Genomic DNA, 22,823 nt, shown 5'->3' on the forward strand with positions numbered 1-22,823 from the left:
TATATTTTACTAAAACATATGTTATGTTTTTACACACATTTTACTTTACGATGGAATATTAGGTTTACTGGAATATCAAATACTGTAATTGTGGGATACTTTGAGCCAAACGTGGCAACCACGAAGCAAAACAGGAAGTGTGCGCTGGCGGGAAATTCGTTACATAGTATGAAAGCGTTACCAAAGATACTTAACTTAGCTTGACTTTGCTTTTTTCCAGATTAGTTCACTAAAATTAATTGGACTTCCAATATCAAATTTTACAAAACGATCGACAAGCAAGGGTAAATGTTTAATTTGTGCACTTAGTTTATCAAATTTAACATTTAACTACAGTAACAACAAGCTTGCTGAGGTTGACAACAAACGGGGATTTCTTGCTATCTACGTTGACCAGCCACTCAGGTTGATCATGAGGGCTGAAATGAATAAAATCGTCACACTGTCAGATGGAGACAGTACCGACGAACTTCAGAAGTACCTGTCCTCCCTTCCAAATGACCAGGTAACGCTAAATTATTTCGTCAACTTAGCCCACTACATTTCTAAATCTCTACAAAAAGGCAAAAGTCTTGTCGGATGTCTGAAATACTTCCCTGTCGGTTATCTGCTTTCTAGCTGATCACTGTGATTACCACCGGCGCACTAAATGGTAAGAAGGTCGGTGCCATGATTAAAGGCATATTTAAAGGTAAGTACACAGTGTCAGCTAGTGTTAGTACTTCAGTGGTGTTAAAGATTATAACACAGCTGTCAGGCTTACACTGTCATATCTCCAGTGGGAATTATTAATACACGTTTAAATGACCTGCATTGGTTTTAATGTCGCACATGGTATCCTGTGCAGTAAAAGTAAAGTGTGTGCGCTTTTGTTTAGGCTCTCCACCCAGTTCCACTGAAGGGTCAAACCGCACACTTCTTGTTTATCAACACTGCATCCCTCTGTGCGAGTCCGGGGATCTTCAGGCTGATGTGGCTGCTGATATCATTGGACTGCTGATGCTGGAGGTAAAAAAAAGCCTGATTATGATGCTTTTCTAGAGTAACTATTTATACAAGACACCACCCCAAGTGACTTCTATTAATGAAAACGGCTCTTGTGTCAAAAGGCAGCAACAAGTAATGACAGGTGTATAAAGTCATGTAATGTCTTGTAACTGCCAGGATTGTGGTTGTACTGGTCTTCAAATGCATTAGTCTTAAATAACAACCTGTCAACGCTAACGGCTGTTTTGAGCTCTCATCACTGCCTAATACTATCAGGATATGAGGATGTAAGACAATACGTCATCAACTTAATGCTAAAATATCTTCAGATGTAGAAATTATTACAAATCTAATGATTAAAACAACATTTCTTGGGGCTACTAGATTTTTCATATTGTGTTAAGTTTTTTTAATACAGCATCCTGTACTGAGTTGCTGTTCCATCAGTTTTAAACATGTCTTCACATATTGTGTTCTTTTCCTTTGTTCATATTTTCAGTACAGCACAGACGCATCTGTCTAATAACCATTTTGCCTCTTAAATGTTGTGCACAGACTCATACACTGCCTGGACCCTCTCTTGCACAACTGGCGTCTCTTTTTGTTGAAGCCATCAAGGTGGGAAAAATGGGCAGTGGGAAATCCCTGGAGCTATTTCCTACTGTGCTTACTGCCCTTTCAGCCTGTGAAGCTTTGTCTTATGGCAAAGGTAAGTGCAAATTACTAGCCCTGGTATCTTTGTTATTTAATGTTGTATTAAATACATCAACCTCTTAATGGTGTTATCTACAAGGTGCAAATGTTAAGAGATGATGAATCTCTGTCTCTTGTGGTTGCTTTTTATCATAACTTTAGGGGAACTCAGTGGTGACGAATACAAGAAACAGCTGATCAACAGCCTCTGCTCCAGCAGGTGAGGGTGTCTCAGATTTGTGCAATTTTACATGGAGTTTAAGGAGTTCTTGACAGTGTTTTGCACAAGCATATATGATAACAGTGGCGCATCCACTCTCCTCACTGAGATGAAATATTTAAGGCCAAGCCATTAGATATGGAATATTAACAATATGGATGTTTGTATTTATCTATTCCTTTTTTGTGTTTGTTTCTTTCCCATGCAGATGGGACCCGCAATGTGTTATCCACCTAACAACCATGTTCAGGTAACACTTTTTGAATATCAGACCATCATATCCTACAGAATGATACAAGTTTATTGCAGTACCTTGTCTTTTCCTTTTTTTATTACTTTCACAATGATATCGCAATGCCTCATTTTAGGGATGTGCCCCTGTCATCAGAGGAGCTGCGGTTTTTGGTGGATAAAGTACTGAGGATGTTCACCAAACTGGATCTGCAGGAGATCCCACCACTGGTTTATCAGCTGCTGCTTTTATCTGCAAAGGTGTGTGTGTAACATGTTGATTTTCAGCAACAGGTAATCATGTTTTCCTCTTTCTTCTAATGATCTAAGTGCCTGCCCTGCACCATGTCTGTTAGGGTTGTAAGAAACAGGTCCTGGATGGAATCATCAGTTATTTTAAGGAGCAAGATGTTCGCCAGGAAGAAGAGCACAAACACGGAGAGTGAGTGGCTCATACAATGCGAGTGGCAGATACTGTATTCACTCTAAATATTACTGCCTACTTTCCATTTACTTGATTGTTGTTTTTGCTGTTTCTTCCTCAGGAGCCTGGATCTAGAGGTTCAGTCCATCCCACAGGACCAGTTAAGACATGTGGAGGGCACCGCTATCCTCCACATAGTCTTTGCTATACGACTCGACCATGAACTCGGGAGAGAATTCCTTAAAAGTTTTAAGGTTATGTATTACTCTTCTGTCTGTTTTTGAAGTTATTTTTGATTACATTTGTAATGTAGAGTATGCCATAAATCCTGAGTTGCATTTCTGCAGACATCTTATGGGGACCTGTGCCCTTTCAGTGTCGCCCTGTTGCTCTCCGTGGCACGCATCCAGCGTTATGAAGAGCAGGTGAGAAATCTGTACTATTTTCCCTATACTCACTTATTTTAGTTTATCTTTTCTGTTCACTTATTTTTTCTCTCCTTTCCCTGGTTTGGGTAGGTGTTTGACCTATTGAAGGGGGCAATCGTCAAGAGCTTCAAGGATGAGCAGCTGCAGCAGGGCTCAAAGTTCCTGCAGGACCTCCTGCCTGGGCACTGCAGTGTGGCTCAGATGATACTGGACACAGTCAAAAACAGGTCAGAGCATCAAAACAATTAAACCTTTAACATAAGAACTATGTATGCCCTGATATGATTTTCTTGGCCAAAATGATAAGATATATTTTCATCAGCAGTTATCTGTGGTGGCCACCAGTTAAGTTTAGGTGGTCAAAAAAGACTTAAACACCAGGTGAACTGCTTGAGATTCACGTATGCAGATAGATTATTTTGAAAATGATTTAGTCTTAAAATGTAATTAAAACACAATGCTCAATTGACATGCACATATTTTAAGTTTTAACAAAATACCAGGTTACTCAGAAGTTAAAGTAAATGATCACTATGAGAAAACCAGGTTTAGAAAACTAGTATATTTTTCCCTATTTCTACACTCTCTTCTGTCTTTCCTGTGTTGCCAGTTAGTGACTGGCAAAGAGTAATAAAAAATTGGTTGGGTGAAAATAAACCTGTGGCTGTGTGATGACCATTAAGATTTTTCTTTTTCCAGTAAGACATATAAAGTGAAGATACACCACATTATCATCTCACATCTATCATGAACACAATATTTTCATGTGAATTCTACTCTTCCACCTGTGCAGTGTGTTCGGTTGGGATCATGTGACCCAGGGGCTGGTGCAGCTGGGCTTCTTCCTTATGGATACATTTGGACCCAAACCTGGACCATTTGGCAAGACCACAGAAGGGTCTTCTACCATAGCCCGGACCCCAGCTCAGCAGGCCTCTAAGCTGGGAGGACAGGTGCTCTTGCAGGGCTTTAAGGTAACATTTGTTTTTTATTTTCTAGAGTTATGACATTGTCAATGACTGATTATTGACTACATGTTTATACTGTATTTTCTCACTGGAGGATGTGTTCCTTCTGCAACAGATGCATGAGCCTATCAGAGGCGAGATACTGGAGCAGGTGTTGAATCGATTGGTCACAAAGACAGCTTCACCTGTCAATCATTACTTAGGTAAAACAACATTTAGATATTAGTCCCAGCTTTCACATGTACACCAGTGTCAGGTCAGTCTAGAGACTAGATTTTGACTTTTTGTTATTTCTTTTTTGTTTTTTGTTTCTGTATCATCAGACCTTTTCTCTGACATTGTGGTCTCTGCTCCCATGATCCTCCTGGAGTCATCGTCCAAGGTGACAGAGACATTTGACCACCTGTCATTCCTGCCCTTGGCCACTGTTCAGGGTCTACTAAAAGCTGTCCAGGTACCTAAAAAGACACACACACACTCACATTGTAGAAGTTTCCATTGTTTAATCATTATTCTCTGTTTAATCTCCAGCCCCTGCTCAAAGTCAGTATGTCCTTGAAAGATGCTTTGATTCTAGTTCTCCGCAAAGCTATGTTTTCCAGGTGTGTACTGCTTTATTTACACTACTGTGTAGATAAAAAGAAAGGCAGTTTTAAAACCTCAAATAAAGATACTTTCTTACACTGTTCTCCCCCACCCCATATGACTCTCTGCTAGCCAACTGGACGGCAGGAAGTCTGCAGTGACTGGCTTCTTGTTGCTGCTGAAGAACTTCAAAGTGTTGGGCAGCTTGGCGTCGAGCCAGTGTAGCCAGGCAATCTCCTCTAGCCAGGTACATTGCCAGTTCGACTGTATGCGGTCTTTCCATAGATGCATGTGCAACAAGGGTGCTGGAAAACATCTGCAGCTGCGGAAAATATGTGCAATTTTAACCTAATCTGTCTTATAGTAACCGTCTGCCTGAACCCCTGAATAGATCCAAGTGGATGTTCATTCTCGTTACAACTCTGCTGCCAATGAAGCGTTCTGTCTGGAGATCCTCAGCAGCCTACGTCGCTGCCTCGGCCAGCAGGCAGATGTGCGCCTCATGCTCTATGAGGTTAGAGGTCTCTTTTCTATGTCATGTTTATTAGTTGATTTAAGTTTTTGCTACATGCTGTTACAATTATTATAACCATGATGGTCTTGATAAGCTTAGGAACCACTTCTTTTACTCCACCTTTAGCATCTTGTATACATATCTTTCAACTACAGACAAAATTCTAGAAGAAACCCTTCAACATTTGTAGTATGATGCTTTTGTGATTAATCGGTGCAGCGGATAACATTTAGTGTGTGGAAAGACATGTTTTATATTGAGAAAACAATTTCTCACCTATTTCAGGGTTTCTATGATGTTCTCCGTCGCAACTCTCAACTTGCAAGCTCCATCATGCAGACCCTCTTCTCACAGGTATGTGTGTGTACTAAGTGCATACTGTGTTAGGTGTAATGGCCTCTTTGTCATGTTATCTATAACATGGAGAGCTGTATGTCATGTCTTTGTATCCTTAGCTGAAGCGGTGCTACGAGCCTGAACAAGACCTCCTGCCCCCGGTGAAACTGGAACCGTGCATCACAGCTCTGGGAGACCAAGTCTACCTCCAGGACCCACTGGTACTCTTGTCTGCATTGTAGCATTTTTGTGACTGTGTTTTTGTTGCGTTAATGTCTGCTATAAATAGTGTTTGTTCCCTGTCAGGCCCATCTGGTGAGCTGTACTGTGCATTGCCTGCTGTGGCTGCAGAACATGCGGCGATCAGCCAACCCCAATGCTGACGACAGTGATGAGGAGGAGGAGGGATACCAGTCTGAACTACAGACAATCCTAGAGAGCATGACAAGACGCATGATCAAGAGTGAACTGGAGGACTTTGAACTGGTATGCATATCAGGACAGGAGCATATGCTGTAAAACTGTACACTGAACTACACTGTATGGTTTTCAAAGGTCCGGCTCAGTCTTTAACTCCCCCACTCTCTGGTTAACAGCAGGAGGGACTTTCCCACGATCGGCATCAATAACATTTTATTGGTCTTACTAATTATGTCTTAGTGACCTGCACATGGCTATAAGATGAGAAGTACTAACTGTTTGTAATTTTAATAACATTAGTAGTCTGGTTGAAGAAAATATGGGAGTCCTTGTGATGTGCACACAGGAAGCAAATAAGCATCTATCCCTAAGAATGAATTGATGAACATTTTCTTTTTGAGTTGTATATCAGCTGTACTCTGTGTTCCTCACTTACAGTGTGCATGCTTGTCCCTACTCTTGCTAGTTATTAACATTGTGGCACTGGAAGCATCATCTTAAGCCATATACTGTCTGTTTGTTGATCAGGACAAGTCAGCTGAGTTTTCCATGGGATCCAGTGTTGGGGTGAAGAATAATATCTATGCTGTGCTGGTGATGGGAGTGTATGAGGTCCTAATGGAGTACAACTTCATCAAAGCCAACTACAGGTAACTACCACCTCTCTTTGTATGGTCGTGTATTGTGTAGCATAAATGTTGTTAAAGTGGGGAATTTTTTATTTGTGTACTTGTGTGTTGCAGTAAAAGCCGCTTCGAGGAGCTCATGGAGCTGTTCAGCCGCTACCAAAAGCTGTCTGAGATCCTGAAGGAGAAATCCGGAAAGGGTCGAGCACCCTCACACAAGATCCCCCGCAGTTTACTCTCTTTGGGCTTCATATCAACTCTCCTCATTGTGCTCTTCAGGTAAATGCTTTCGGTGGCTATGTTTACATGGATTACTGTTACACTTACTGGTTCTGTCTGAATATAAAGGTCACATTAATTTAATTAAATCACAATATATACACCTGAAAACGGCTTCTATAAATACTGTATTCATTCTTTTAGTTATTACATGTCTTGACTGGATTGTATGTTGTCTGCAATATTTGTAGCCAGTACAAAAATACTCTTTGTATAACATTTATTAAAATGAAAGTTACAAGTACTAAGCAAACTTGAAGAGCTAAGAGTTAGACATCCTATGTAAACGTCTTAACTGGTTTACAAAAATGTATGTTAAACGTGCATTGAATCAAGAGTAGTATTGACAACAGCAATACATTAAAAATAATTTCTAGAATTAAACATGACTGCATGTTTTTTTGCCTTTTTTTTTTTTGCTTTCAGAGACAGTACTCAGAGCAGAGAGGAGGCTCTCTCAGTGCTTCGCTCAAGTGGAGAATTTGTGCGTTATGCAGTAAGTGTGGCTGTACAGAAGATCCAGCAGCTGGAGGAAACTGGACACACAGATGGCCCAGATGGACAGAACACAGACAGAACTTTCCGCTTCCTCTGTGACATGACAAGGTTGGAATCCCTTGGCCTAAATAACAACATTTTAGATAGACCGTGTTCATGGTTTTGTTTTCTATGACATTGTTTGACCAATGAGAGATCTGTCTTCGTATGATTGTCGCCCCAGTGTGCTGATGTGGCGTTACACCAACATCCCTAGCGTCGTGGAGGACACAGGGAGGAAGGAGAAGCGCTCCAGCCTGTCCCAGCTGTGTCTGGAAGGTCTGCTCAGGATCTTCACAACCTGCCAGCAGCGCTATCCAGACAGGATGGCCCAGCTCCTCTCCACCATTGGTCAGACACACACAGTTTTCAAACTGCAAAAGCAGTGAATTTTAGGTTTTACACCTGAACAGTACACAGGAACACATCATTTTTTGTGTTCCTCATAGACATATCAGAGGACAATGCCGAGCCAGACGATGGCAGTGTTACAGAGATGAACTTATACATCCAACAGTTTCAGGTGCATCTATACTACTTATTTCCAAACATTTATTTTCTAATGGAAAAGTGTAAGTCATGCCTATCCATTGCTTGTCATTCTGATAGGATGTGTCAGGCTAAAACATTTTGTACCAGGAGTCATTTAATGTCCAATACAAACCTGTTTTAATGTTTTAAATGGAGCGAGGACTGCTCCACCCCATCTGAGCATCTATGCTAAAATCCAATTTTATTTGCTTGTCAATAGAGGGCACTGTTCACACAGTTAAGTGGAGGTGAGGAAGAATTTAACAGCAAAGAGGCTCAGCTGCTGGTCAGCATCTTGAGTGTGCTCTCACGCCAGCTAAAGCCCTCCTCCCAACAGGTAGGTGTACTCTTAAGTGCACTTCATAGGACAAATTCTGTAGTTCCACTAACACACGTCTCAATCTACAGTTTGTTCAGATGATCACATGGGTTGTGAAAATCTGCAAGAAGACCAGTTTTGGTGAGTATCAGTTTACTTAATATGTGTGTCCATGTTAGGTACAGTAAGGTGTGTTCTGAGGTCTGTTTATTTCTCTCTTTCAGAGGATTCTGCTTTCTCCAAGGGCCTGCTCTCTCTTCTCTTCAACCTGCATGTTCTCTATAAGAGTCCTGTAAGCCTGTTGCTGGAGCTCTGCCAAGACATCCACAGCCAACTGGGAGATATCGATCAGGTACACACAAATACACTTTAGTGTTCAGAGCACAAGCAATTTGGCATTAAACCTTAAAAATAATTGCAAGGCAGCAGTTCATACCAGCAAGTTTAGTGATTTAATTATGGCACACAGTGAATTAGTTTATTGTGTATATCTCAATTTTCAGTGTTAAAGGATTAGTAGATTTTGGCCATGTTAGAACATTTATTTATTCAAGTATGATGCCAGCTGTCGTCACCACATGACTAATACTTTTCAACAGTAATCCGCACTTATCATTTGGCCTTCGTTTTGCAGTACCAACAATACATTTATGACAGCAAATTGATGACAATAAGCTAGCAATTCAGCCAAAATTAACAGGCCACTTTTTGAATGAAGCTAGTTTTTTATTCTGCCTTTTCTTTCTGTGTGATCAGGATGTGGAAGTGGAAAAACAGTCACACTTTGCCATTGTCAACATGAAGACTGCAACAACAGCAGCAGTGAGTGTTGGTTCTTATAACTTCTCTTTGCGCAGTGTGCTCATCGTCTTCATCGTCACTTTAATCTCTTTCCCCAGCTACTGGTCCTGTCTCAGGTCGACAGAGTGCTTGATGAAGTGGACTGGCTGATTGCTAGAAAGAAAAGCCAGGCATCCTCTGACAAATCTGGCTCTGGTAAGAAGTCTTTTCACACTGATGCTCAGTTGGATTAATGGTAAGAGTTGAGAGGGGACAAGGGAGGAGATGCATCTCTGTCAGGGGATGGCACTAAAACTTCTGTGATGTTACATTCCTGATGTGTAGTTGAGGCCACCGAGACTGCGGGCCAGCAGGATCCAATAGAGAAAGCGGTGACGCTGCAGCTTGGGACTCTTTTGACGGCATTAAATGAGCTGGTCCAGACGGCTCTGCTGCCTGGCACCTGCACCATTACACTGCTGAGAGAACTGACTCGCACATACACCATCCTCACCACCCTGGTCAAATATGTGCGTATTTGTCCACTCTGTGATCTCAGTATGAATATAGTTTGTGAAGTTTGGCTAGTGTGACATTAATTTATTTTCTCCATGTGTCATTTTAGTACATCCAGGTGTGTGCCAGCCAGCACGGTGCACTGCCAGCACGCTTTGAGAAGCTGGTGAGTCTGAGGTATTGTTTCTCTGTTTGAATCTTCTAGTACTTCTGATGTCATGCTAATCTAGTATTTTCTGTGTAGGTCAAACTGTCTGGCTCCCACCTAACACCGCAGTGCTACTCTTTCATCACATACGCACAGGTACCGCTCAGTCCAGTTTTATAAACTAGTCCCCGCCAAAGCTCCAGGTTTTCAGACAAATAATAATCTCTTATCATGACTGTGCTGTTTGAGTTTGTCAGTTATGGTTTCGACACAAGCAACTTCGGCTTAAAGAGGGAGTGTTGATGTTTTGAAAACAATGTGTTTTCTCTATTAAGAGTGGAGAATTTAGTGGTGGAGGTGCAGATGACAAGAAGAAAAAGAAAAGGAATGAAGTGAACATTGCTGCATCTGTAAGGACATTTATCTCCTATAATCATGTAATTTTAATGATTAATGTGATTGATTATAGCAACAATACATTTAAATTTTCAGTTTTTCTTTATTATACCAACAAAAAACGTCTGACCCTCAAACAAATTGGTTTTGAATGAATCCATTCAGAATTAGTTTCTCGATTTTTCTCTTGGTAGTCCAAACTTCTGCGTGAGACAAAGGCCATCCCTAACTTGATCTTCAGCATTGAGCAGTATGAGAAATACCTCATCACACTCTCAAAGAAATCAAAGGTATGTGTGAACTGGATTGCTTGAGACAGTTGACAAAATATGATTCTCAATTGCCAGATTATAAAGAAACAGAACATTGAGCAAAACACAGAAAGCTCCCTGAACACCGTCATCAGTTAGGCCACTCATATGCAGTGTTGCACCAACATCTGTGTGTATGTTTGTGCAGGTAAATCTGATGCAGTACATGAAGCTGAGCACCTCAAGAGATTTCCGTATCAACCTTGCTACTCTGGACGCAGCCTTGCAGGAGCAGGGCGACAGTCAGGAGGTGAGTGCAATCTCATACTGTAACTAGCAGCTCCAAAGGTCCACGCTGTCTTTCCTTACACATTCAGAGTGCAATTGTTTTTTTTTTATTCTTGATTACATAAGCAGTTTTTTTACTATGCCGATTTAGCTAATTGTTGAAATGCTTTTCCATGTGTGATGTGTTTTGAACATTTAATTTTATTGAACACTCTATTCCAGCAGGCTTCTGCTGGCTGAGATCTCAGTGTCTGTTTCTTCTTCCATTCCTTTCAGACCACAGAGTCACAGGACGCAGAGGAGACACATGAACCCAAACAGAAGAAGAGAAAACAGTGAGCTAAGACTCCTGTGTGTGTGTGTGTCTGTGTGTGAGAGAGATACACACATCTCCAAATTCCTCACTGATCTTCAACTTTGACCAGCTGCTGAATGGCCTCGTGGCAGAGGTGTGTTTGAACTGCTGTTCTGAATAACAGTAGCTTGACCCACAAAGTGCTATCTTCATTTGTCCAGAGAGCCTTTAGTGATGTCGATGATTTGGTAGATGTCCAAGGCCTCACCTGTGGAAAGTTTGCACACATTGTTCAACAATCTGATTGTGTTCCTATAGTTCACTTTATTCAAAGAAATGTGAATTTGTATATGACATGTATTTCTAAACACCGTTTATGATGATATGATATGATATGATATGATGATTGTGTCTTGCATGGAATTTTAGCCTTGCAGGAGTAAAAATGTTGATAGTTTGTGTGCACAAATTTGTAATTAATTCCCTGACATTAATAATTTCATTGTACATTATTTCAATTCTCCTTTTTATTCTTCTCTGGCCAGGTCACAGAAGGCTGTGTAATGCAGTGCAAATAAACTGAAAGGTCACTGACAATGTAAAATCGCTTCTTGGCTTTGATATAGTTTCATTTTGATTTTGGACACATGGACATACTTGGGGTTCTATCTATGGGTTAATTCTTCTGCACTGTATTGAGGTACCCTCAAAGTGATCAATTGTGCACATGAAAAAAATATTAATTCATGTACCCAAAATGATTTTGATACCTGCAGGGCTTTGAAAATCCTTAATTTCCCCTTCTGTCTTTTTTTATACATTTGTACAATAAATATAATATGCCTCATACTACAGATTTTCTTTTTAATAAAGCCCGATGATGGTGTGCAGAACTCACCAGGTTGTAGGCTGTATCTTCGTTCCAGACCTGTGGGGTTGGAGGGGGTTACGCAGTCCATGGTGACCTCCTTCCTCAGACACTGGTCAACGTCAACCGAACTGAAGAAAGCTACTGACTGGGGAAGGTCCTGCATGCCTAACGCATAGGCGAACACACTCCTGCAGGAGACAGACGCACACAAGCAGAAAAGTTTATTGCCTATTCTACAGTGAATAGGACAGGGAAGAATAAATATTACGTTGTGAGCAGACCTCGTGAGCAGGTTTGTGACCTGAAGTGCCAGCGCTGCTCTGTAACGGTCTTCGCTGCAGACAAGGTACCGCACCTCATCGTGGATGCTGATGCAGAAACGGCCATCGATGTCGTGCTCCTCAAAGAGCCACTTCATGGCCACCAGCATCAGATGTAGGTAGTCCACTGCAGAGCTCTGGACCACCCAGTTCACTCTGCTCGTGATAAACTGACAAATAAAATATGACAACATCTTACTTTAAAGCTGAAGAGATGGTGGTTCAGAGCCTCCATTACCAGTAACAAGGGATCTCAACCAGTTCGGGCTCTTGGGTAACATATGTAATTCATTATTAATTTAAAAAAAAAAAAACAGCCACTAATATGCTAATAATTTCTTCTTCAAAGCAGTTTATGATCAGATTTTTAGAACTTAGCCTACCCTTAATGACAAAGTGGACAGTAGAATAATAAAAGGCAATGAACATTACAATGTTATACTAATGAAAAAAGGGTTTTTGGCACACAAGGCTCTTGATGTGGACTGCTCATGCTAGTTGATTACCAGCATGTTGGTCTGTCCCACTGATCAGCACTGCCTCACCTCATCCTTAACTGCCTTGGGCTCCAGCGCTCTGCTTATCCTGCAGCCTAGAACAGGAGTGGCTGGCTGGGCTGAATGAGCAATGCTCTCCAGCTTATTGAACATGTCCGACTCTGTACCTCCAGCCCACAGACGTTTTTCGACCATATCCCACTTCTTCCGCCGAGAGCTGAGGAGATAAGGAACACAGAGGGAAATGAAGGAACAGAGCAACCGAGAGGATGTAGGAGAATATGTTGTGACACTGACAAGTGGGTGTAGATGTTTGTGTGATGTTTTACTCGCTCCCTCACCACTGTGACGCCAGTCTAGTGATCCTCCGCAATTCCTGCAGGGTGACACTTCCATTTTCCTCCCTCTCCACCTCTATACCCAGTTCATTGACCAGCCACTCACCCTCTTCTGTCAGACGGTAGCTGACAAAACAAACACAAACATGCAGCACAAGAGCTCAACTTAATCACCTTTGCACAAACGACTAAACCTAACTAAAAAATAAAATCTTCACTTGCACACACAACTGTTCAACTTGTTGAGTGTACCTGCGTATGCCTTTTGTTAAGGCGTACATCTGCCTGGCCTTACTGGCAGCTTCTGTCTGATTGAGGCGGTGATTGAACTGCATTAGCAGCCTCTCAGCAAAGGGTTGCCCTGCACCATAAATGCGTCCATAGTTGAACACCTTGGCATGCTCTCGGCTGATGCCCACAGTGTCAGCAGTGCGGCTGTGCAGGTCAGTACCCTGACTCTTCTTTCCCTGAAGGGTCATCCAGCCAAACGCTGTACAACCTGAACCCAGCAGGGACATAAGATCAACAACGTCAATAATATGGTGTAATAAGTTTAATTAAGAACTAGATTTCAAAAGGGACAAATCTGACCGTGCATGCCGGCAAAGTGAGCCTCTCCAAGCACAGCAGCGATCCACAACTCTTGAGAGTCTACATCTGCCCCCACCAGGTGATATCCAGGTGGTACCTGCACCATGGCCTTCAGCTCGCTGCCAACTCGATCCCGCTGTGGACACAAAAAACAGTCCATACATACAAAATTTCTCTACAGGCTGATAAATTTAGTTCAAACTGGCAGCTGGGTCAGTAGGATCAGACTTGCAATGTGATGTGAGGTTTTTCTTTGTCGTACCCGTGCATTACTGGCAGTCAGCCACGTTGGCTCAACAGCCCTACGCGTTACTGTTCCAGCGGTGATGACTTGAGGTAATATGGCACCATACTGGCCCTCTTTATCAAACTCTTTGTGTCTTTGGGAGTCAGAAAAGTTGTTATATACAGCAATGCCTTTTCCCCACTATGGCTGATCAATAAAATAAAATACATGACAGCTATTGATACAACAGACATACCCACTGACAGTCCAAGGAAGCTCTTCCTCTTGCAGCCACAGCACCATCTGAGAGCTATGAGAAGACAATAAAATCATGTATTCACCATCTTTATGACTGACAAAGCTGACTGTGATCATCCAAAAAGATGAGTAACTTTATGGTGGAAATTGACGGGCACCTTATGCGTTTATGGGAATTCCTCCAGAAGGAGATCATTTTGTTGATCTCTAGAGCCCGTGTAGCATTGGTTCCACCTCGTCCTGCCCTGAGAGTGCCATCCTCCATCTTGGACAGAAAGTCTTTTGAAAAAGGACTGCCAACATTGTTGTGATTACCATCCTGAAACACACATATTCTGTGAGACGATGAAAGTAACTCAATGAAGTGACAATGTGCCAATGCTGGTTATTCAGGACACTAGATAAACAGTGAAAGTTCACCTTATGAGGTAATTTGAAAAACCAACACCCTGGGATATCTACATCATTGTAGGGACCGTTTCCATGGTGATAATGGCAGTGACTCTCCTCTGGGACATAATGTGGATCTTCAGACTGTTGGTGATACAGAATGCAAACTATGCATGTCATACAACATATCACAACTAATGTTCAAGGTTCAGCAGTGACATAAAAAACACACCGCAACAGACTGCATGTTAGACCAGATAGGGCTGTTCCATTTTAATAAGGCTATAAAAGAAATTGAAATATAGAAATTTAACAGTACCATACAGAGTTCATGGCCCTTGTGTTCATGATACAAAGTCATAAAGAATCTGCACAACCATTTCACTCACCCCGTTTTTCTTCTTCTTCTTCCCATTTTTTGTCACTCTGACTCCATTTTCCTCTGTCAGACTTTCCAGGGAACTTAATTCCTCCACCTTGATATGAGGTTAAAAAACACACCTCTGTCAGGATACACATTCCAGACTAGAGCCTGTGGTCCTGATCAATGATCCAAAGCAGCACTGAATAAACACCGACACCAGGTCTACGCGATCTAAACTTCAGAGAATTCAACAATTCAGCCCCCCGCTCCCCCTCTTCTTTTTTTTTTAACCACAAACTTAAAAAATATTACATTTTGTATCTGCACCATGGAGAGTCATGCTACATTAGCTACTAGCAGTTCCTGTTTGCACTAGTTTATAACAATGGATGTACAGACAATCACCTAGATTACTTAATTGTTTTATGATTATGAGGCCAGATGTAAAGTTATAAGAAACATCTCTTTTATATAATTTCTAAACAGCGGATTTATGTATATTTACAAAAACAAGCGCTTCTGTAAACACTACAAGAATGAGGTAAATTACATTATGAGTGTATGCACCTTTGCCCACACTGTGCTGTCTGTCCACATGAGGTCCTCCGAAGGGTTGCTGTCCAGATATTCAGGCTGCTCTTTGCTGTTCTGCTCACAATACTCTCTGTAAACACTCTCAATAACTCTATAAGATAAAGCAATGCTTTAATAAACGCACACACATGCTATGCTGTGAAAATCTAAGACTAAATAATGAATGCCTAGATGATGCAAGCACAGTGTATTAAGTACCTGTATGGGCACACAGGCCCTGTATTTTCCTCCTGAGATACCAGGTTATCCCTGCGTCCAGGTACCAGGTAACCCCACCCATGTTTCTCTGTGTAATGCAGGGGGAAACCATCCCACGTCAGACCCATCAGCTTAGGAGTCACTCTCATCTGTAGACTGATGAGGCCGGCTCCAGGTGACCAGCTGTCCCCCTCAGACATCCTCTCACACAGCTTACGATACCACCTGAAGGACACAGTAAGGGGGGAGAAGGACTGACTCACACTGTCAGTGGAAACTGAAAGATAATAAATATTGGCTGACTCTGTGGTGCTTGGGAGTGATCTTACCCTGGATGTCCAGGCAGATGTTGCCTTCTCTTAGGAAGTCGATTCACTGTTTCCTTCAGCTTCTCCACAGCCAGCCTGCTGGGGCAAGGGCTTGCCATCCCCTCTTCTGAGGGTGGACCTGGATCTAATATCACAACAGCTCAACTGAATAATCTCATCTGTTATTTTTAACACATTTGTGCAGTGTTATAATGTTTTAACTAAAAACAGCCATCTTAAAAAAGAGAGAAATAACATTGGCTTTATAAATGTGGCCCAGGATCTGAGCTTATACCTTCCTCCCAGTGTGGAAGAGGAGTAGCGACTTGTGTTTCAGCTGCTTTTTTGGAGAGTTTCTTCTTGCTGGCTGCTACTTTCTTCAGCTTGAACTCCTGCACATCCCACTCAAGATCCCAAAGCCAGGGGTCTTCTTTGTATCTGAAGTCAAAATGTTTTTTTTGTTTTTTTTTTTAAAATCACTAAACATATACAATGTGGATGTTTTTATACAAAGCAACTTAAAGCACATATGCCTTAGAGTTATGGAACTATAAATAATGCATAAATCTATAATCCTTCTTACCATATCACACACATATGGCCACAATTACAAAATATGCTAGTCAGGAACATGGTGATATATTAGTACTTTTCTCACTTGTCATCCTGCAGCAGCTGGCAGGCATCATCCGCCAGAGTCATCAGAGACTTCTTCATCTCTCTCTGGAGCTCTTCGTAAATGTCCTGAGAATCTTCCAGGTAACGCCCCCAGTTTTGATTGACAGGAAGGTAGCTCACACCCATCTCCAGCATTCCTGCAAACGTCACTGGATGAGGGCACCTAATAAAAGAATAAAGAGATGCCATTATTTTGCAGCATTGTGAACAAAGCAATATCATATTCTTGGCTAGACAATAGTAATATATAGCATATAGCGTAAAATGTTTGTGGGTTGGGGTTTACTAACCTCTCCATGAAGAGGGGTAGCTGTTCTGTGAAGACTTGATGTGTGGCCTGAACATCCATGGCGCAGTACTGCATTAACTCCTGTAGAGGTCAGCAAAGCCAAAATTATTTGTCTGTACTTCAGGATGAATGCAAGTCATTTAGAGGACCTTGTAATATAAATTCATTTGGCCTATGATTGCTGACAATCTGACACAGGATTTGTCATGAGCCTCTGACCTGGAAGTTCTTCCTGACATCCATCATGCTGCCCTTCACAAAGGTCTCTCTGGCCTCTTTCTGCAGTGGCGGCCCTCCCACATACAGAGCATGGACATCAGCCAGGTTATTAATGCTGCTAATATTCAACCAGTCCCAGGAGCCAATCTATGCACAAAAACAGCATGTCACATTAAGTTTTGCTGATGACAAAAGCCAAGCAACTGATCTAACCAGAAGATCCTGACAGTTTCAACAAAAGAAAAGCTACAACATTACCACTAATAATGTATGCTATAGCTGAAATATGGTGAATAAAGGACACAAACCGTTGGGCCCTCCCTTTTCTGTCCAGCTTTCTTAATGTGTGCCTTGACCTCCTGAAGACCCCTCCTTTTACCCAGCTTATTGGCCATCCACAGTGTGCGCTGGAACCCAGTCAGCCCAGAGATGGCCATGTGAAGGCTCATGGTGTCCATGAAGCGTACCTTAGAACCCTTTAGGAAAGAAAACACATTTTTGTACTGAACTTTGATGTCACCCACAGGCAGGTACATGCTACTTGGCACATTTATTCATGTGAAATACAACGAGGATCATAAAATCATACAATAAAGATGCAAACAAAACGAAGACAAAGGACAGAGTGCTAGAAAGCTGAGTTGGTAAGGAGCCAAATAAGAAACAAGGTTAAAACACACCACCCTCTGAATACTGACCTTTAGTAAATATTGCTCCTTAATGTAAGATCGGTCAAAACTGACATTATGGCCCACTATGAGTCTCTCCTTCCACTGATCCCCTGGCGGGTGGGCAGAGTTGATAGGTGTCTCCAGTGGGATGAGGTCAGCTAGGGTCAACTGGTTTGACCAGGAGTACCGCTCTTCAATCAGACGCTTACTGCACCAGGAGTACCTAACAAGTGAGAAATATACACATTTGGATAATTAAAATCTAACTGTTGCACATTTACATCCACATCCCATTTTCATATATAAAAAACATGTACGTCTTTTTGTAACATTAGTGGGACAATGGAAACTATCCTCTGCCTATTAAGCAAAACAACTCAAAATAAACAGTTTAATGCCAGTTGGTGCATTTCTCCCGTTTACACGATCTTTACAATTCTTGCTTGTCCCTCACCAGTTAGTGGGAGACACAGCAACAGCCAGTGTGGGACACCGTCCCTCCGTTATGCACACCTCCACATCAAACACCAGTGCTGACTCCTCTGGGAAATCAACCTTCTTACTCTCCCCATTGGGCCCATAGCGTGTCCAGCCAACCTGCCAGCTCCATTCCTGTGGCATGGGAGGGAGCTCAGCCAGCTGCAGCTTGGAGGCAGCCTCAAGGTAGGGAAGACTCTGCTTCTCGGCCAAGATACGAAAGTGCTCATCAATATTTTTGCCATACATTTGTGGAAGCTTCAGCTCCACATTAGGTAACAGTGAAGTTTCCTTCCCCCACAGCTGGTGTTTCTGCAGGTGACTAATGCTGCGCTCCACATCGTCCTCTCTGTACTTTGGTTCCAGCCCTCGAAAGATCTGCTCGTGGAGGTTCCTTGACAGCATCTGAATGTTAAGGGGGTTCAGGCGAGTCTCTGTGGAGTCCTCACCCTGAAAAGAGTGAGGCTTGGTGGAGTAGAAGGAGCGTAGACATGTCCATTGTAAAGAGATGAGAGTCCTCTGCAGAGGACAGCGCAACACATGCAGCATCACCTCTTGAGGACACTAGAGCTGGAAGACATTGACACGAGATCAACATTATGACATGACACAGCTTAGCCTGTTTGCCTCTCATGTAATGTAATGACAGGAACAAACTGGGACTAGATGCAGCTAGCTATATCTATGTACAAGGTAGGTTCTAGATACAGATCAATAGTGGTTGATTTATCTTATGATGTGTGATTTTGCTAAAGTGGTCTTTAAGGGTTCGTTAAATGATATCTAAGCCAATTTCTGAGTTTATTTTTTTCTGAGTAAAACAAAATCTTGGTCTTTTTCATTCATCCCTACCTACTTTACATTTAACTTCACGTACTGACACACAATTTAGTCACATTATAGAGGACGAGGAACTGAATCAAAAATACTTAATATTTTACTCTGATAAGGTTAACTTACTCAAAAAAAGAATCAACTTTAACATTAACGCTAGACATAAGTTACGTTAACTAACGTTTAACGTTAGCTAGCTTAACCTACTGTAGCTTAGTATAGCTGGATAAGTTACACTCGCAGAACAATAGTCACCTCCTTGACTTTCTTGGTTAAATTAACAGTCCACCAACCTGATAACGTGTGTTTACTAACACTTGACCCATGCTCACCCCATGCTAATGTGTGAGCAACCAAACAAAATAATAACGCTCGCTAAATGTGTTAGCTAGACTGTGGCTAAAAGCAAAAAGGGCACCTCACCAGATCTGTGTTATCAGGTATAACGTTAAAGTTATAAACTAAAATATGTTTAAAATCGCTCCACAGCAAATGAGGTTGCTACCTTAGCATGTCTACCCACGGGGGTGTGGGTTGTAAAACCAAAGCAAGACGAAGCGTTAGCGACCCCAAGCGGTCCGGATGACTGCATCTGTTTTTAAACAATACAAACAAATGATAGGATTAACAGTATGGAGGATAAGACACAGTTTTGTACAGTGGGCATAGGTGGATTAGCAACAATTCTTTGTTTAAATTAATTCATGTGGGTGATAAAACGATATCATGCCCGTTAGCTACACATGGTGGGCCGCGTGGCCTAATGGATAAGGCGTCTGACTTCGGATCAGAAGATTGCAGGTTCGAGTCCTGCCGCGGTCGAAATTTTGATGCTCTGACTGCATTTCGTCGCGTTTCCTTCAGTAAAATGCAGAACCGTTAGCGACATTTGACTGATTTGACTGCTATACGACAAGGAGTTTTATTGTAGTGGTAAATTAAGTCCAGGCCATCCTCTTTACCTTGAAATAATTTTAAGCCCAGCTTCCTGATGTGGATGTGAATGTAGTGACTGAGGAGGTCGGTCTCATTTCACTGCAACACCTGGCTTATTCCAGCTCTATTTACAGCTACGCGTTCCCCGAATGGTACTTCGCTTTGCTTTACACATCTACGATCATGAAACCAGTGGGTATATTCTGTCTGCCTCTAAATGTATTTTGTTTATTTTTGTTGAATTAGCGAGGATTGTCTGGAATGATTTATCCTGTTGTGTTTTGTCGTTGCTTCTGGTCAGGCGATAGCGGATGACACGGAGGATGTTGAGCTGGACTTTACTGCTGACGAGCAGGAGAGGGCGCGGAGAAGCGCTGTCGTAAGGTGCACTGCAGGAGTTGTTTATTACCATGTAAACTATTTTGTCTTGCACAGTCTTTTGCTTTTATGAATATAAAATCAACATATATATATATATATATATATATATATATATATATATATTAGTCATTTTAATCACATGAACCGTCTTAAACAAATCTCAACAGATTTTTTCAGTTATATAAAATAGGATTTTATGTTTACATACATCATCTGTCTGTAAATCGTAGATCTACTGTACAACAAAGTCTCTGCCTGCTTTAACTCCACGTGCTTCATTGGCATTTTCAGGCTCTTCATCATCTCTAATCCTGTGCATTTCATTTCAGACACCCCCTTGCCTCATTTTTCCACCTGTTCTTCCGAGTGGTTGCCATTGTTACCTATTTGCTCTGTGACTGGATCAGCGAGAACTTTGCATCATGTTTTGTCCTGATCATCACTCTGCTCTCTTTTGACTTCTGGTCTGTCAAGGTGAGAGGTCAAATAGGTCAGCTCCTAACAGGATACTTTCCTATGCCTCACCCCTTTCTTGCACTCTTGCACACTTTAGTACTGTTAAATCCCTTCCTCTCACTTGACTGGGTTTGATTACTCATGTTTGTCCCGTGTTTCAGAATGTGACTGGCAGGCTGTTGGTGGGGCTGCGCTGGTGGAATCAGATCGACGAGGATGGAAAGAGTCTCTGGTTGTTTGAGGCCAAAAAAGTAAGACATTATCATTGTTGTGTGCCATTTTGTGTGTAGGAAAAGCATTTTTGGGGTATTAAACATTGGGGTATTGCTATGCATGTGTGTGTGTGCAGACCTGCCGGGGCAATAACATTGGAACAGAGGCAGAGGCAAGGATATTTTGGTTGGGTCTCATCATCTGTCCTCTCATTTGGACGTTCTTCTTCTTCACCTCCCTCTTCTCCCTGAAGATTAAATGGCTGGTGAGACACATGTTGCTTGTGTGCATGCTCTGCATATGCGGCAGAGGTATGTCACATAATGTCCCTCTTGAATGCATCTGTCTGTCTTCCCCAGTCACTTGTGGTAGCTAGTATTTCCCTCCAAGTGGCTAATCTCTATGGCTACCTACGCTGCAAGGCAGTGGGAGACAATGGCCAGCCTTCAGACACCCGCTCTTTCATTGGACAGCACCTCCTGCAGCGTGTGAGTGACTGACTGCAGCATTTAGCATGTACAGTTAACATGTCACTGTTAAAATGTATTGAACTTAAGCTCACTAATGATTTCTCCTCCTCCAGCCAGACATAATCTTTGGAATACTATGAAGATGACCTCCTGTACCTGTACAGCCACTCTGCTGTGCTTATGTGTGTGTTCATGTGTGTGTCTCTCTCTGTGTGTGTGTGTGAGAGAGATAAAGAGGGAGATAGATGAGTGCTGCCTCATCTCCAAAGTTCTAACAAGCTGCATCTACTTGAATGGCTGTGTGCCTTCCTTGTGCATGCCTTATGCTGCTGACTGTTCATTCCCATGTTGCCCATGGATTGGTCTGGCTATTATGTCAATAAAAGATAAGTGCATTTAAAAAAATGTCTTACTCAGTAAATTATTGTTGTTGGTTGAACACCATATACCTGCAAATTCATTTATTATGAAAGAAGCAAAAAGCATGTCGTTTTTATGTACAAGCCAGATTTCTAGATTGTGATATATATGTTCTTTGACTTGCTTTCAGTAAACGTCTCTGTGGCATGTACATACTTGACCATGATAGAAAACACAGGGCTAAATCTGATGTAAGGACTCCTAAACTAGCATTAGTAGCCTACCTGTTAAAAAAATTGGATTCACTGAAGGAAGAAAAGAGAGTTGGTGTGTATGAAATGGAGTGATTGTGTCTCCAATGTTTGACTGAAATTGTTCCACTACACCTCTAAAGGTTTCAACAAGAAATGCTGATGGCACCTCAGATACAGTGTCAAGCATTAATGATATGTGGACAAACAAATGACCATTAAAGTCTGAAATGTAGACAGTTGTAATCTGTAGTAAGGCTATGTGTTGTGGCAGGCAGATTTTCTGTGCTTCAGCACGCCACATGATGAATAAATGAGCAAAAGCACACGAACCATGCTTGTCTTGAAAACTGAACCAAAAAAACGATTTAAACATTATTCAAGCATAAAATCCTATAGAGACCAGTGCATATAAAACGTTTCAGATTATAAATCTTTTGGTATGAAAATTTCTTCCATGAGAAATTGAGTTTTAGAAATATTCATTTGTGTACCGCAGGTTACAATCTAACTCAAATGTATTTACTCCCCAACATCTGGGGGGAAACTAGTTATTTTACACTGGCCAGGTTGAGCTATTCCAATTTTAGTAGTTTACCACATTAAAGGCCCTCAGACAACATTTTCTTCTGACCATACAGATTTGGAGGGAATTGTTCATACTACTCTTGGCCATGGCCCCTGTGCTCTCAAACCATCACTTGCCACATACAAAGGCCTCAAGACCTTAAAGATGTTTTATTTATCAAGAATGCTCACACCCGCTTCCAGCCTGTGAAACCCTGTGAACAGGGTAGGGTGGGAAATCATTTTATTGTGCTCACAAAACTTACAATAGCCTATATTGTAGTATGCTATGTC

At 41.8% G+C, this 22,823-nt stretch overlaps 3 protein-coding genes and 1 non-coding gene across 9 annotated transcripts; 3 read left to right on the forward strand and 1 right to left on the reverse strand.

The window, feature by feature from the left end:
- The first annotated feature begins 116 nt into the window (after positions 1-116).
- On the forward strand, positions 117-11,376 carry fanci (FA complementation group I). Its single transcript, XM_044193398.1, has 37 exons — positions 117-505; positions 619-691; positions 878-1,008; positions 1,543-1,696; positions 1,843-1,900; positions 2,109-2,150; positions 2,269-2,392; positions 2,488-2,573; positions 2,677-2,809; positions 2,903-2,980; positions 3,074-3,210; positions 3,777-3,957; positions 4,067-4,154; positions 4,275-4,405; positions 4,483-4,553; positions 4,669-4,783; positions 4,928-5,050; positions 5,336-5,404; positions 5,506-5,607; positions 5,693-5,872; positions 6,335-6,456; positions 6,550-6,711; positions 7,138-7,317; positions 7,433-7,599; positions 7,698-7,771; positions 8,000-8,116; positions 8,188-8,239; positions 8,323-8,450; positions 8,855-8,920; positions 8,998-9,094; positions 9,224-9,408; positions 9,504-9,560; positions 9,639-9,698; positions 9,878-9,952; positions 10,133-10,228; positions 10,398-10,499; positions 10,754-11,376. Exons 1-37 carry the CDS (start codon positions 413-415, stop codon positions 10,814-10,816), a joined length of 3,972 nt encoding a protein of 1,323 aa, XP_044049333.1. The 5' UTR covers positions 117-412; the 3' UTR covers positions 10,817-11,376.
- Positions 9,946-19,503, reverse strand: polg (polymerase (DNA directed), gamma). 5 transcript variants are annotated; one of them, XR_006377704.1, is made up of 23 exons: positions 19,319-19,473; positions 18,039-18,631; positions 17,612-17,807; positions 17,222-17,389; positions 16,914-17,060; positions 16,696-16,775; positions 16,386-16,568; positions 16,023-16,165; positions 15,749-15,872; positions 15,420-15,644; positions 15,195-15,312; positions 14,653-14,739; positions 14,294-14,407; positions 14,032-14,192; positions 13,872-13,925; positions 13,652-13,769; positions 13,390-13,525; positions 13,051-13,297; positions 12,802-12,924; positions 12,509-12,677; positions 11,999-12,133; positions 11,671-11,831; positions 9,946-11,040 (listed from the first exon to the last, which is right to left on the reverse strand). XR_006377704.1 is itself a non-coding variant. In XM_044193400.1 (23 exons), the coding sequence occupies exons 2-23, from the start codon at positions 18,608-18,610 to the stop codon at positions 10,982-10,984; spliced, it is 3,594 nt and encodes a 1,197-aa protein (XP_044049335.1). In that variant the 5' UTR covers positions 18,611-18,631; positions 19,401-19,503; the 3' UTR covers positions 9,946-10,981. The 5 variants fall into 5 exon arrangements, 4 of the variants coding, with proteins under 4 accessions (XP_044049335.1, XP_044049334.1, XP_044049336.1 ...); XM_044193400.1 differs by having other exon boundaries at positions 11,925-12,133; positions 19,401-19,503; XM_044193399.1 differs by having other exon boundaries at positions 11,925-12,133; positions 19,319-19,472.
- A 141-nt stretch (positions 19,504-19,644) lies between these two features.
- On the forward strand, positions 19,645-19,717 carry trnar-ucg. The gene has a single exon. It is a non-coding gene; the product is annotated as a tRNA-Arg (tRNA).
- On the forward strand, positions 19,675-21,756 carry LOC122874899 (Golgi apparatus membrane protein TVP23 homolog A-like). 2 transcript variants are annotated; one of them, XM_044193404.1, is made up of 7 exons: positions 19,675-19,983; positions 20,133-20,215; positions 20,542-20,686; positions 20,830-20,919; positions 21,018-21,146; positions 21,241-21,369; positions 21,465-21,756. In XM_044193404.1, the coding sequence occupies exons 1-7, from the start codon at positions 19,981-19,983 to the stop codon at positions 21,489-21,491; spliced, it is 606 nt and encodes a 201-aa protein (XP_044049339.1). In that variant the 5' UTR covers positions 19,675-19,980; the 3' UTR covers positions 21,492-21,756. The 2 variants fall into 2 exon arrangements, with proteins under 2 accessions (XP_044049339.1, XP_044049338.1); XM_044193403.1 differs by having other exon boundaries at positions 19,677-20,023.
- Positions 21,757-22,823: the final 1,067 nt, after the last annotated feature.

This window comes from Siniperca chuatsi, linkage group LG4, assembly GCF_020085105.1.
Source record: "Siniperca chuatsi isolate FFG_IHB_CAS linkage group LG4, ASM2008510v1, whole genome shotgun sequence".
NCBI classification, from domain to species: Eukaryota; Metazoa; Chordata; class Actinopteri; order Centrarchiformes; family Sinipercidae; genus Siniperca; species Siniperca chuatsi.

Coding starts and splice junctions, on each gene's coding strand:
- fanci (XM_044193398.1), top strand. CDS start 413: ATGAGGGCTGAAATGAATAAAATCGTCACACTGTCAGATGGAGACAGT. Junction 692..877: donor GATTAAAGGCATATTTAAAG/GTAAGTACACAG, acceptor GCTTTTGTTTAG/GCTCTCCACCCAGTTCCACT. Junction 5,405..5,505: donor TGCAGACCCTCTTCTCACAG/GTATGTGTGTGT, acceptor TTGTATCCTTAG/CTGAAGCGGTGCTACGAGCC.
- polg (XM_044193400.1), bottom strand. CDS start 18,610: ATGCTGCATGTGTTGCGCTGTCCTCTGCAGAGGACTCTCATCTCTTTA. Junction 13,926..14,031: donor AATTCCCATAAACGCATAAG/GTGCCCGTCAAT, acceptor GTCTTCTCATAG/CTCTCAGATGGTGCTGTGGC. Junction 11,041..11,670: donor AAGATACAGCCTACAACCTG/GTGAGTTCTGCA, acceptor AACTTTCCACAG/GTGAGGCCTTGGACATCTAC.
- LOC122874899 (XM_044193403.1), top strand. Junction 20,687..20,829: donor TTGACTTCTGGTCTGTCAAG/GTGAGAGGTCAA, acceptor CCCGTGTTTCAG/AATGTGACTGGCAGGCTGTT. Junction 21,147..21,240: donor CCCTGAAGATTAAATGGCTG/GTGAGACACATG, acceptor TGTCTTCCCCAG/TCACTTGTGGTAGCTAGTAT.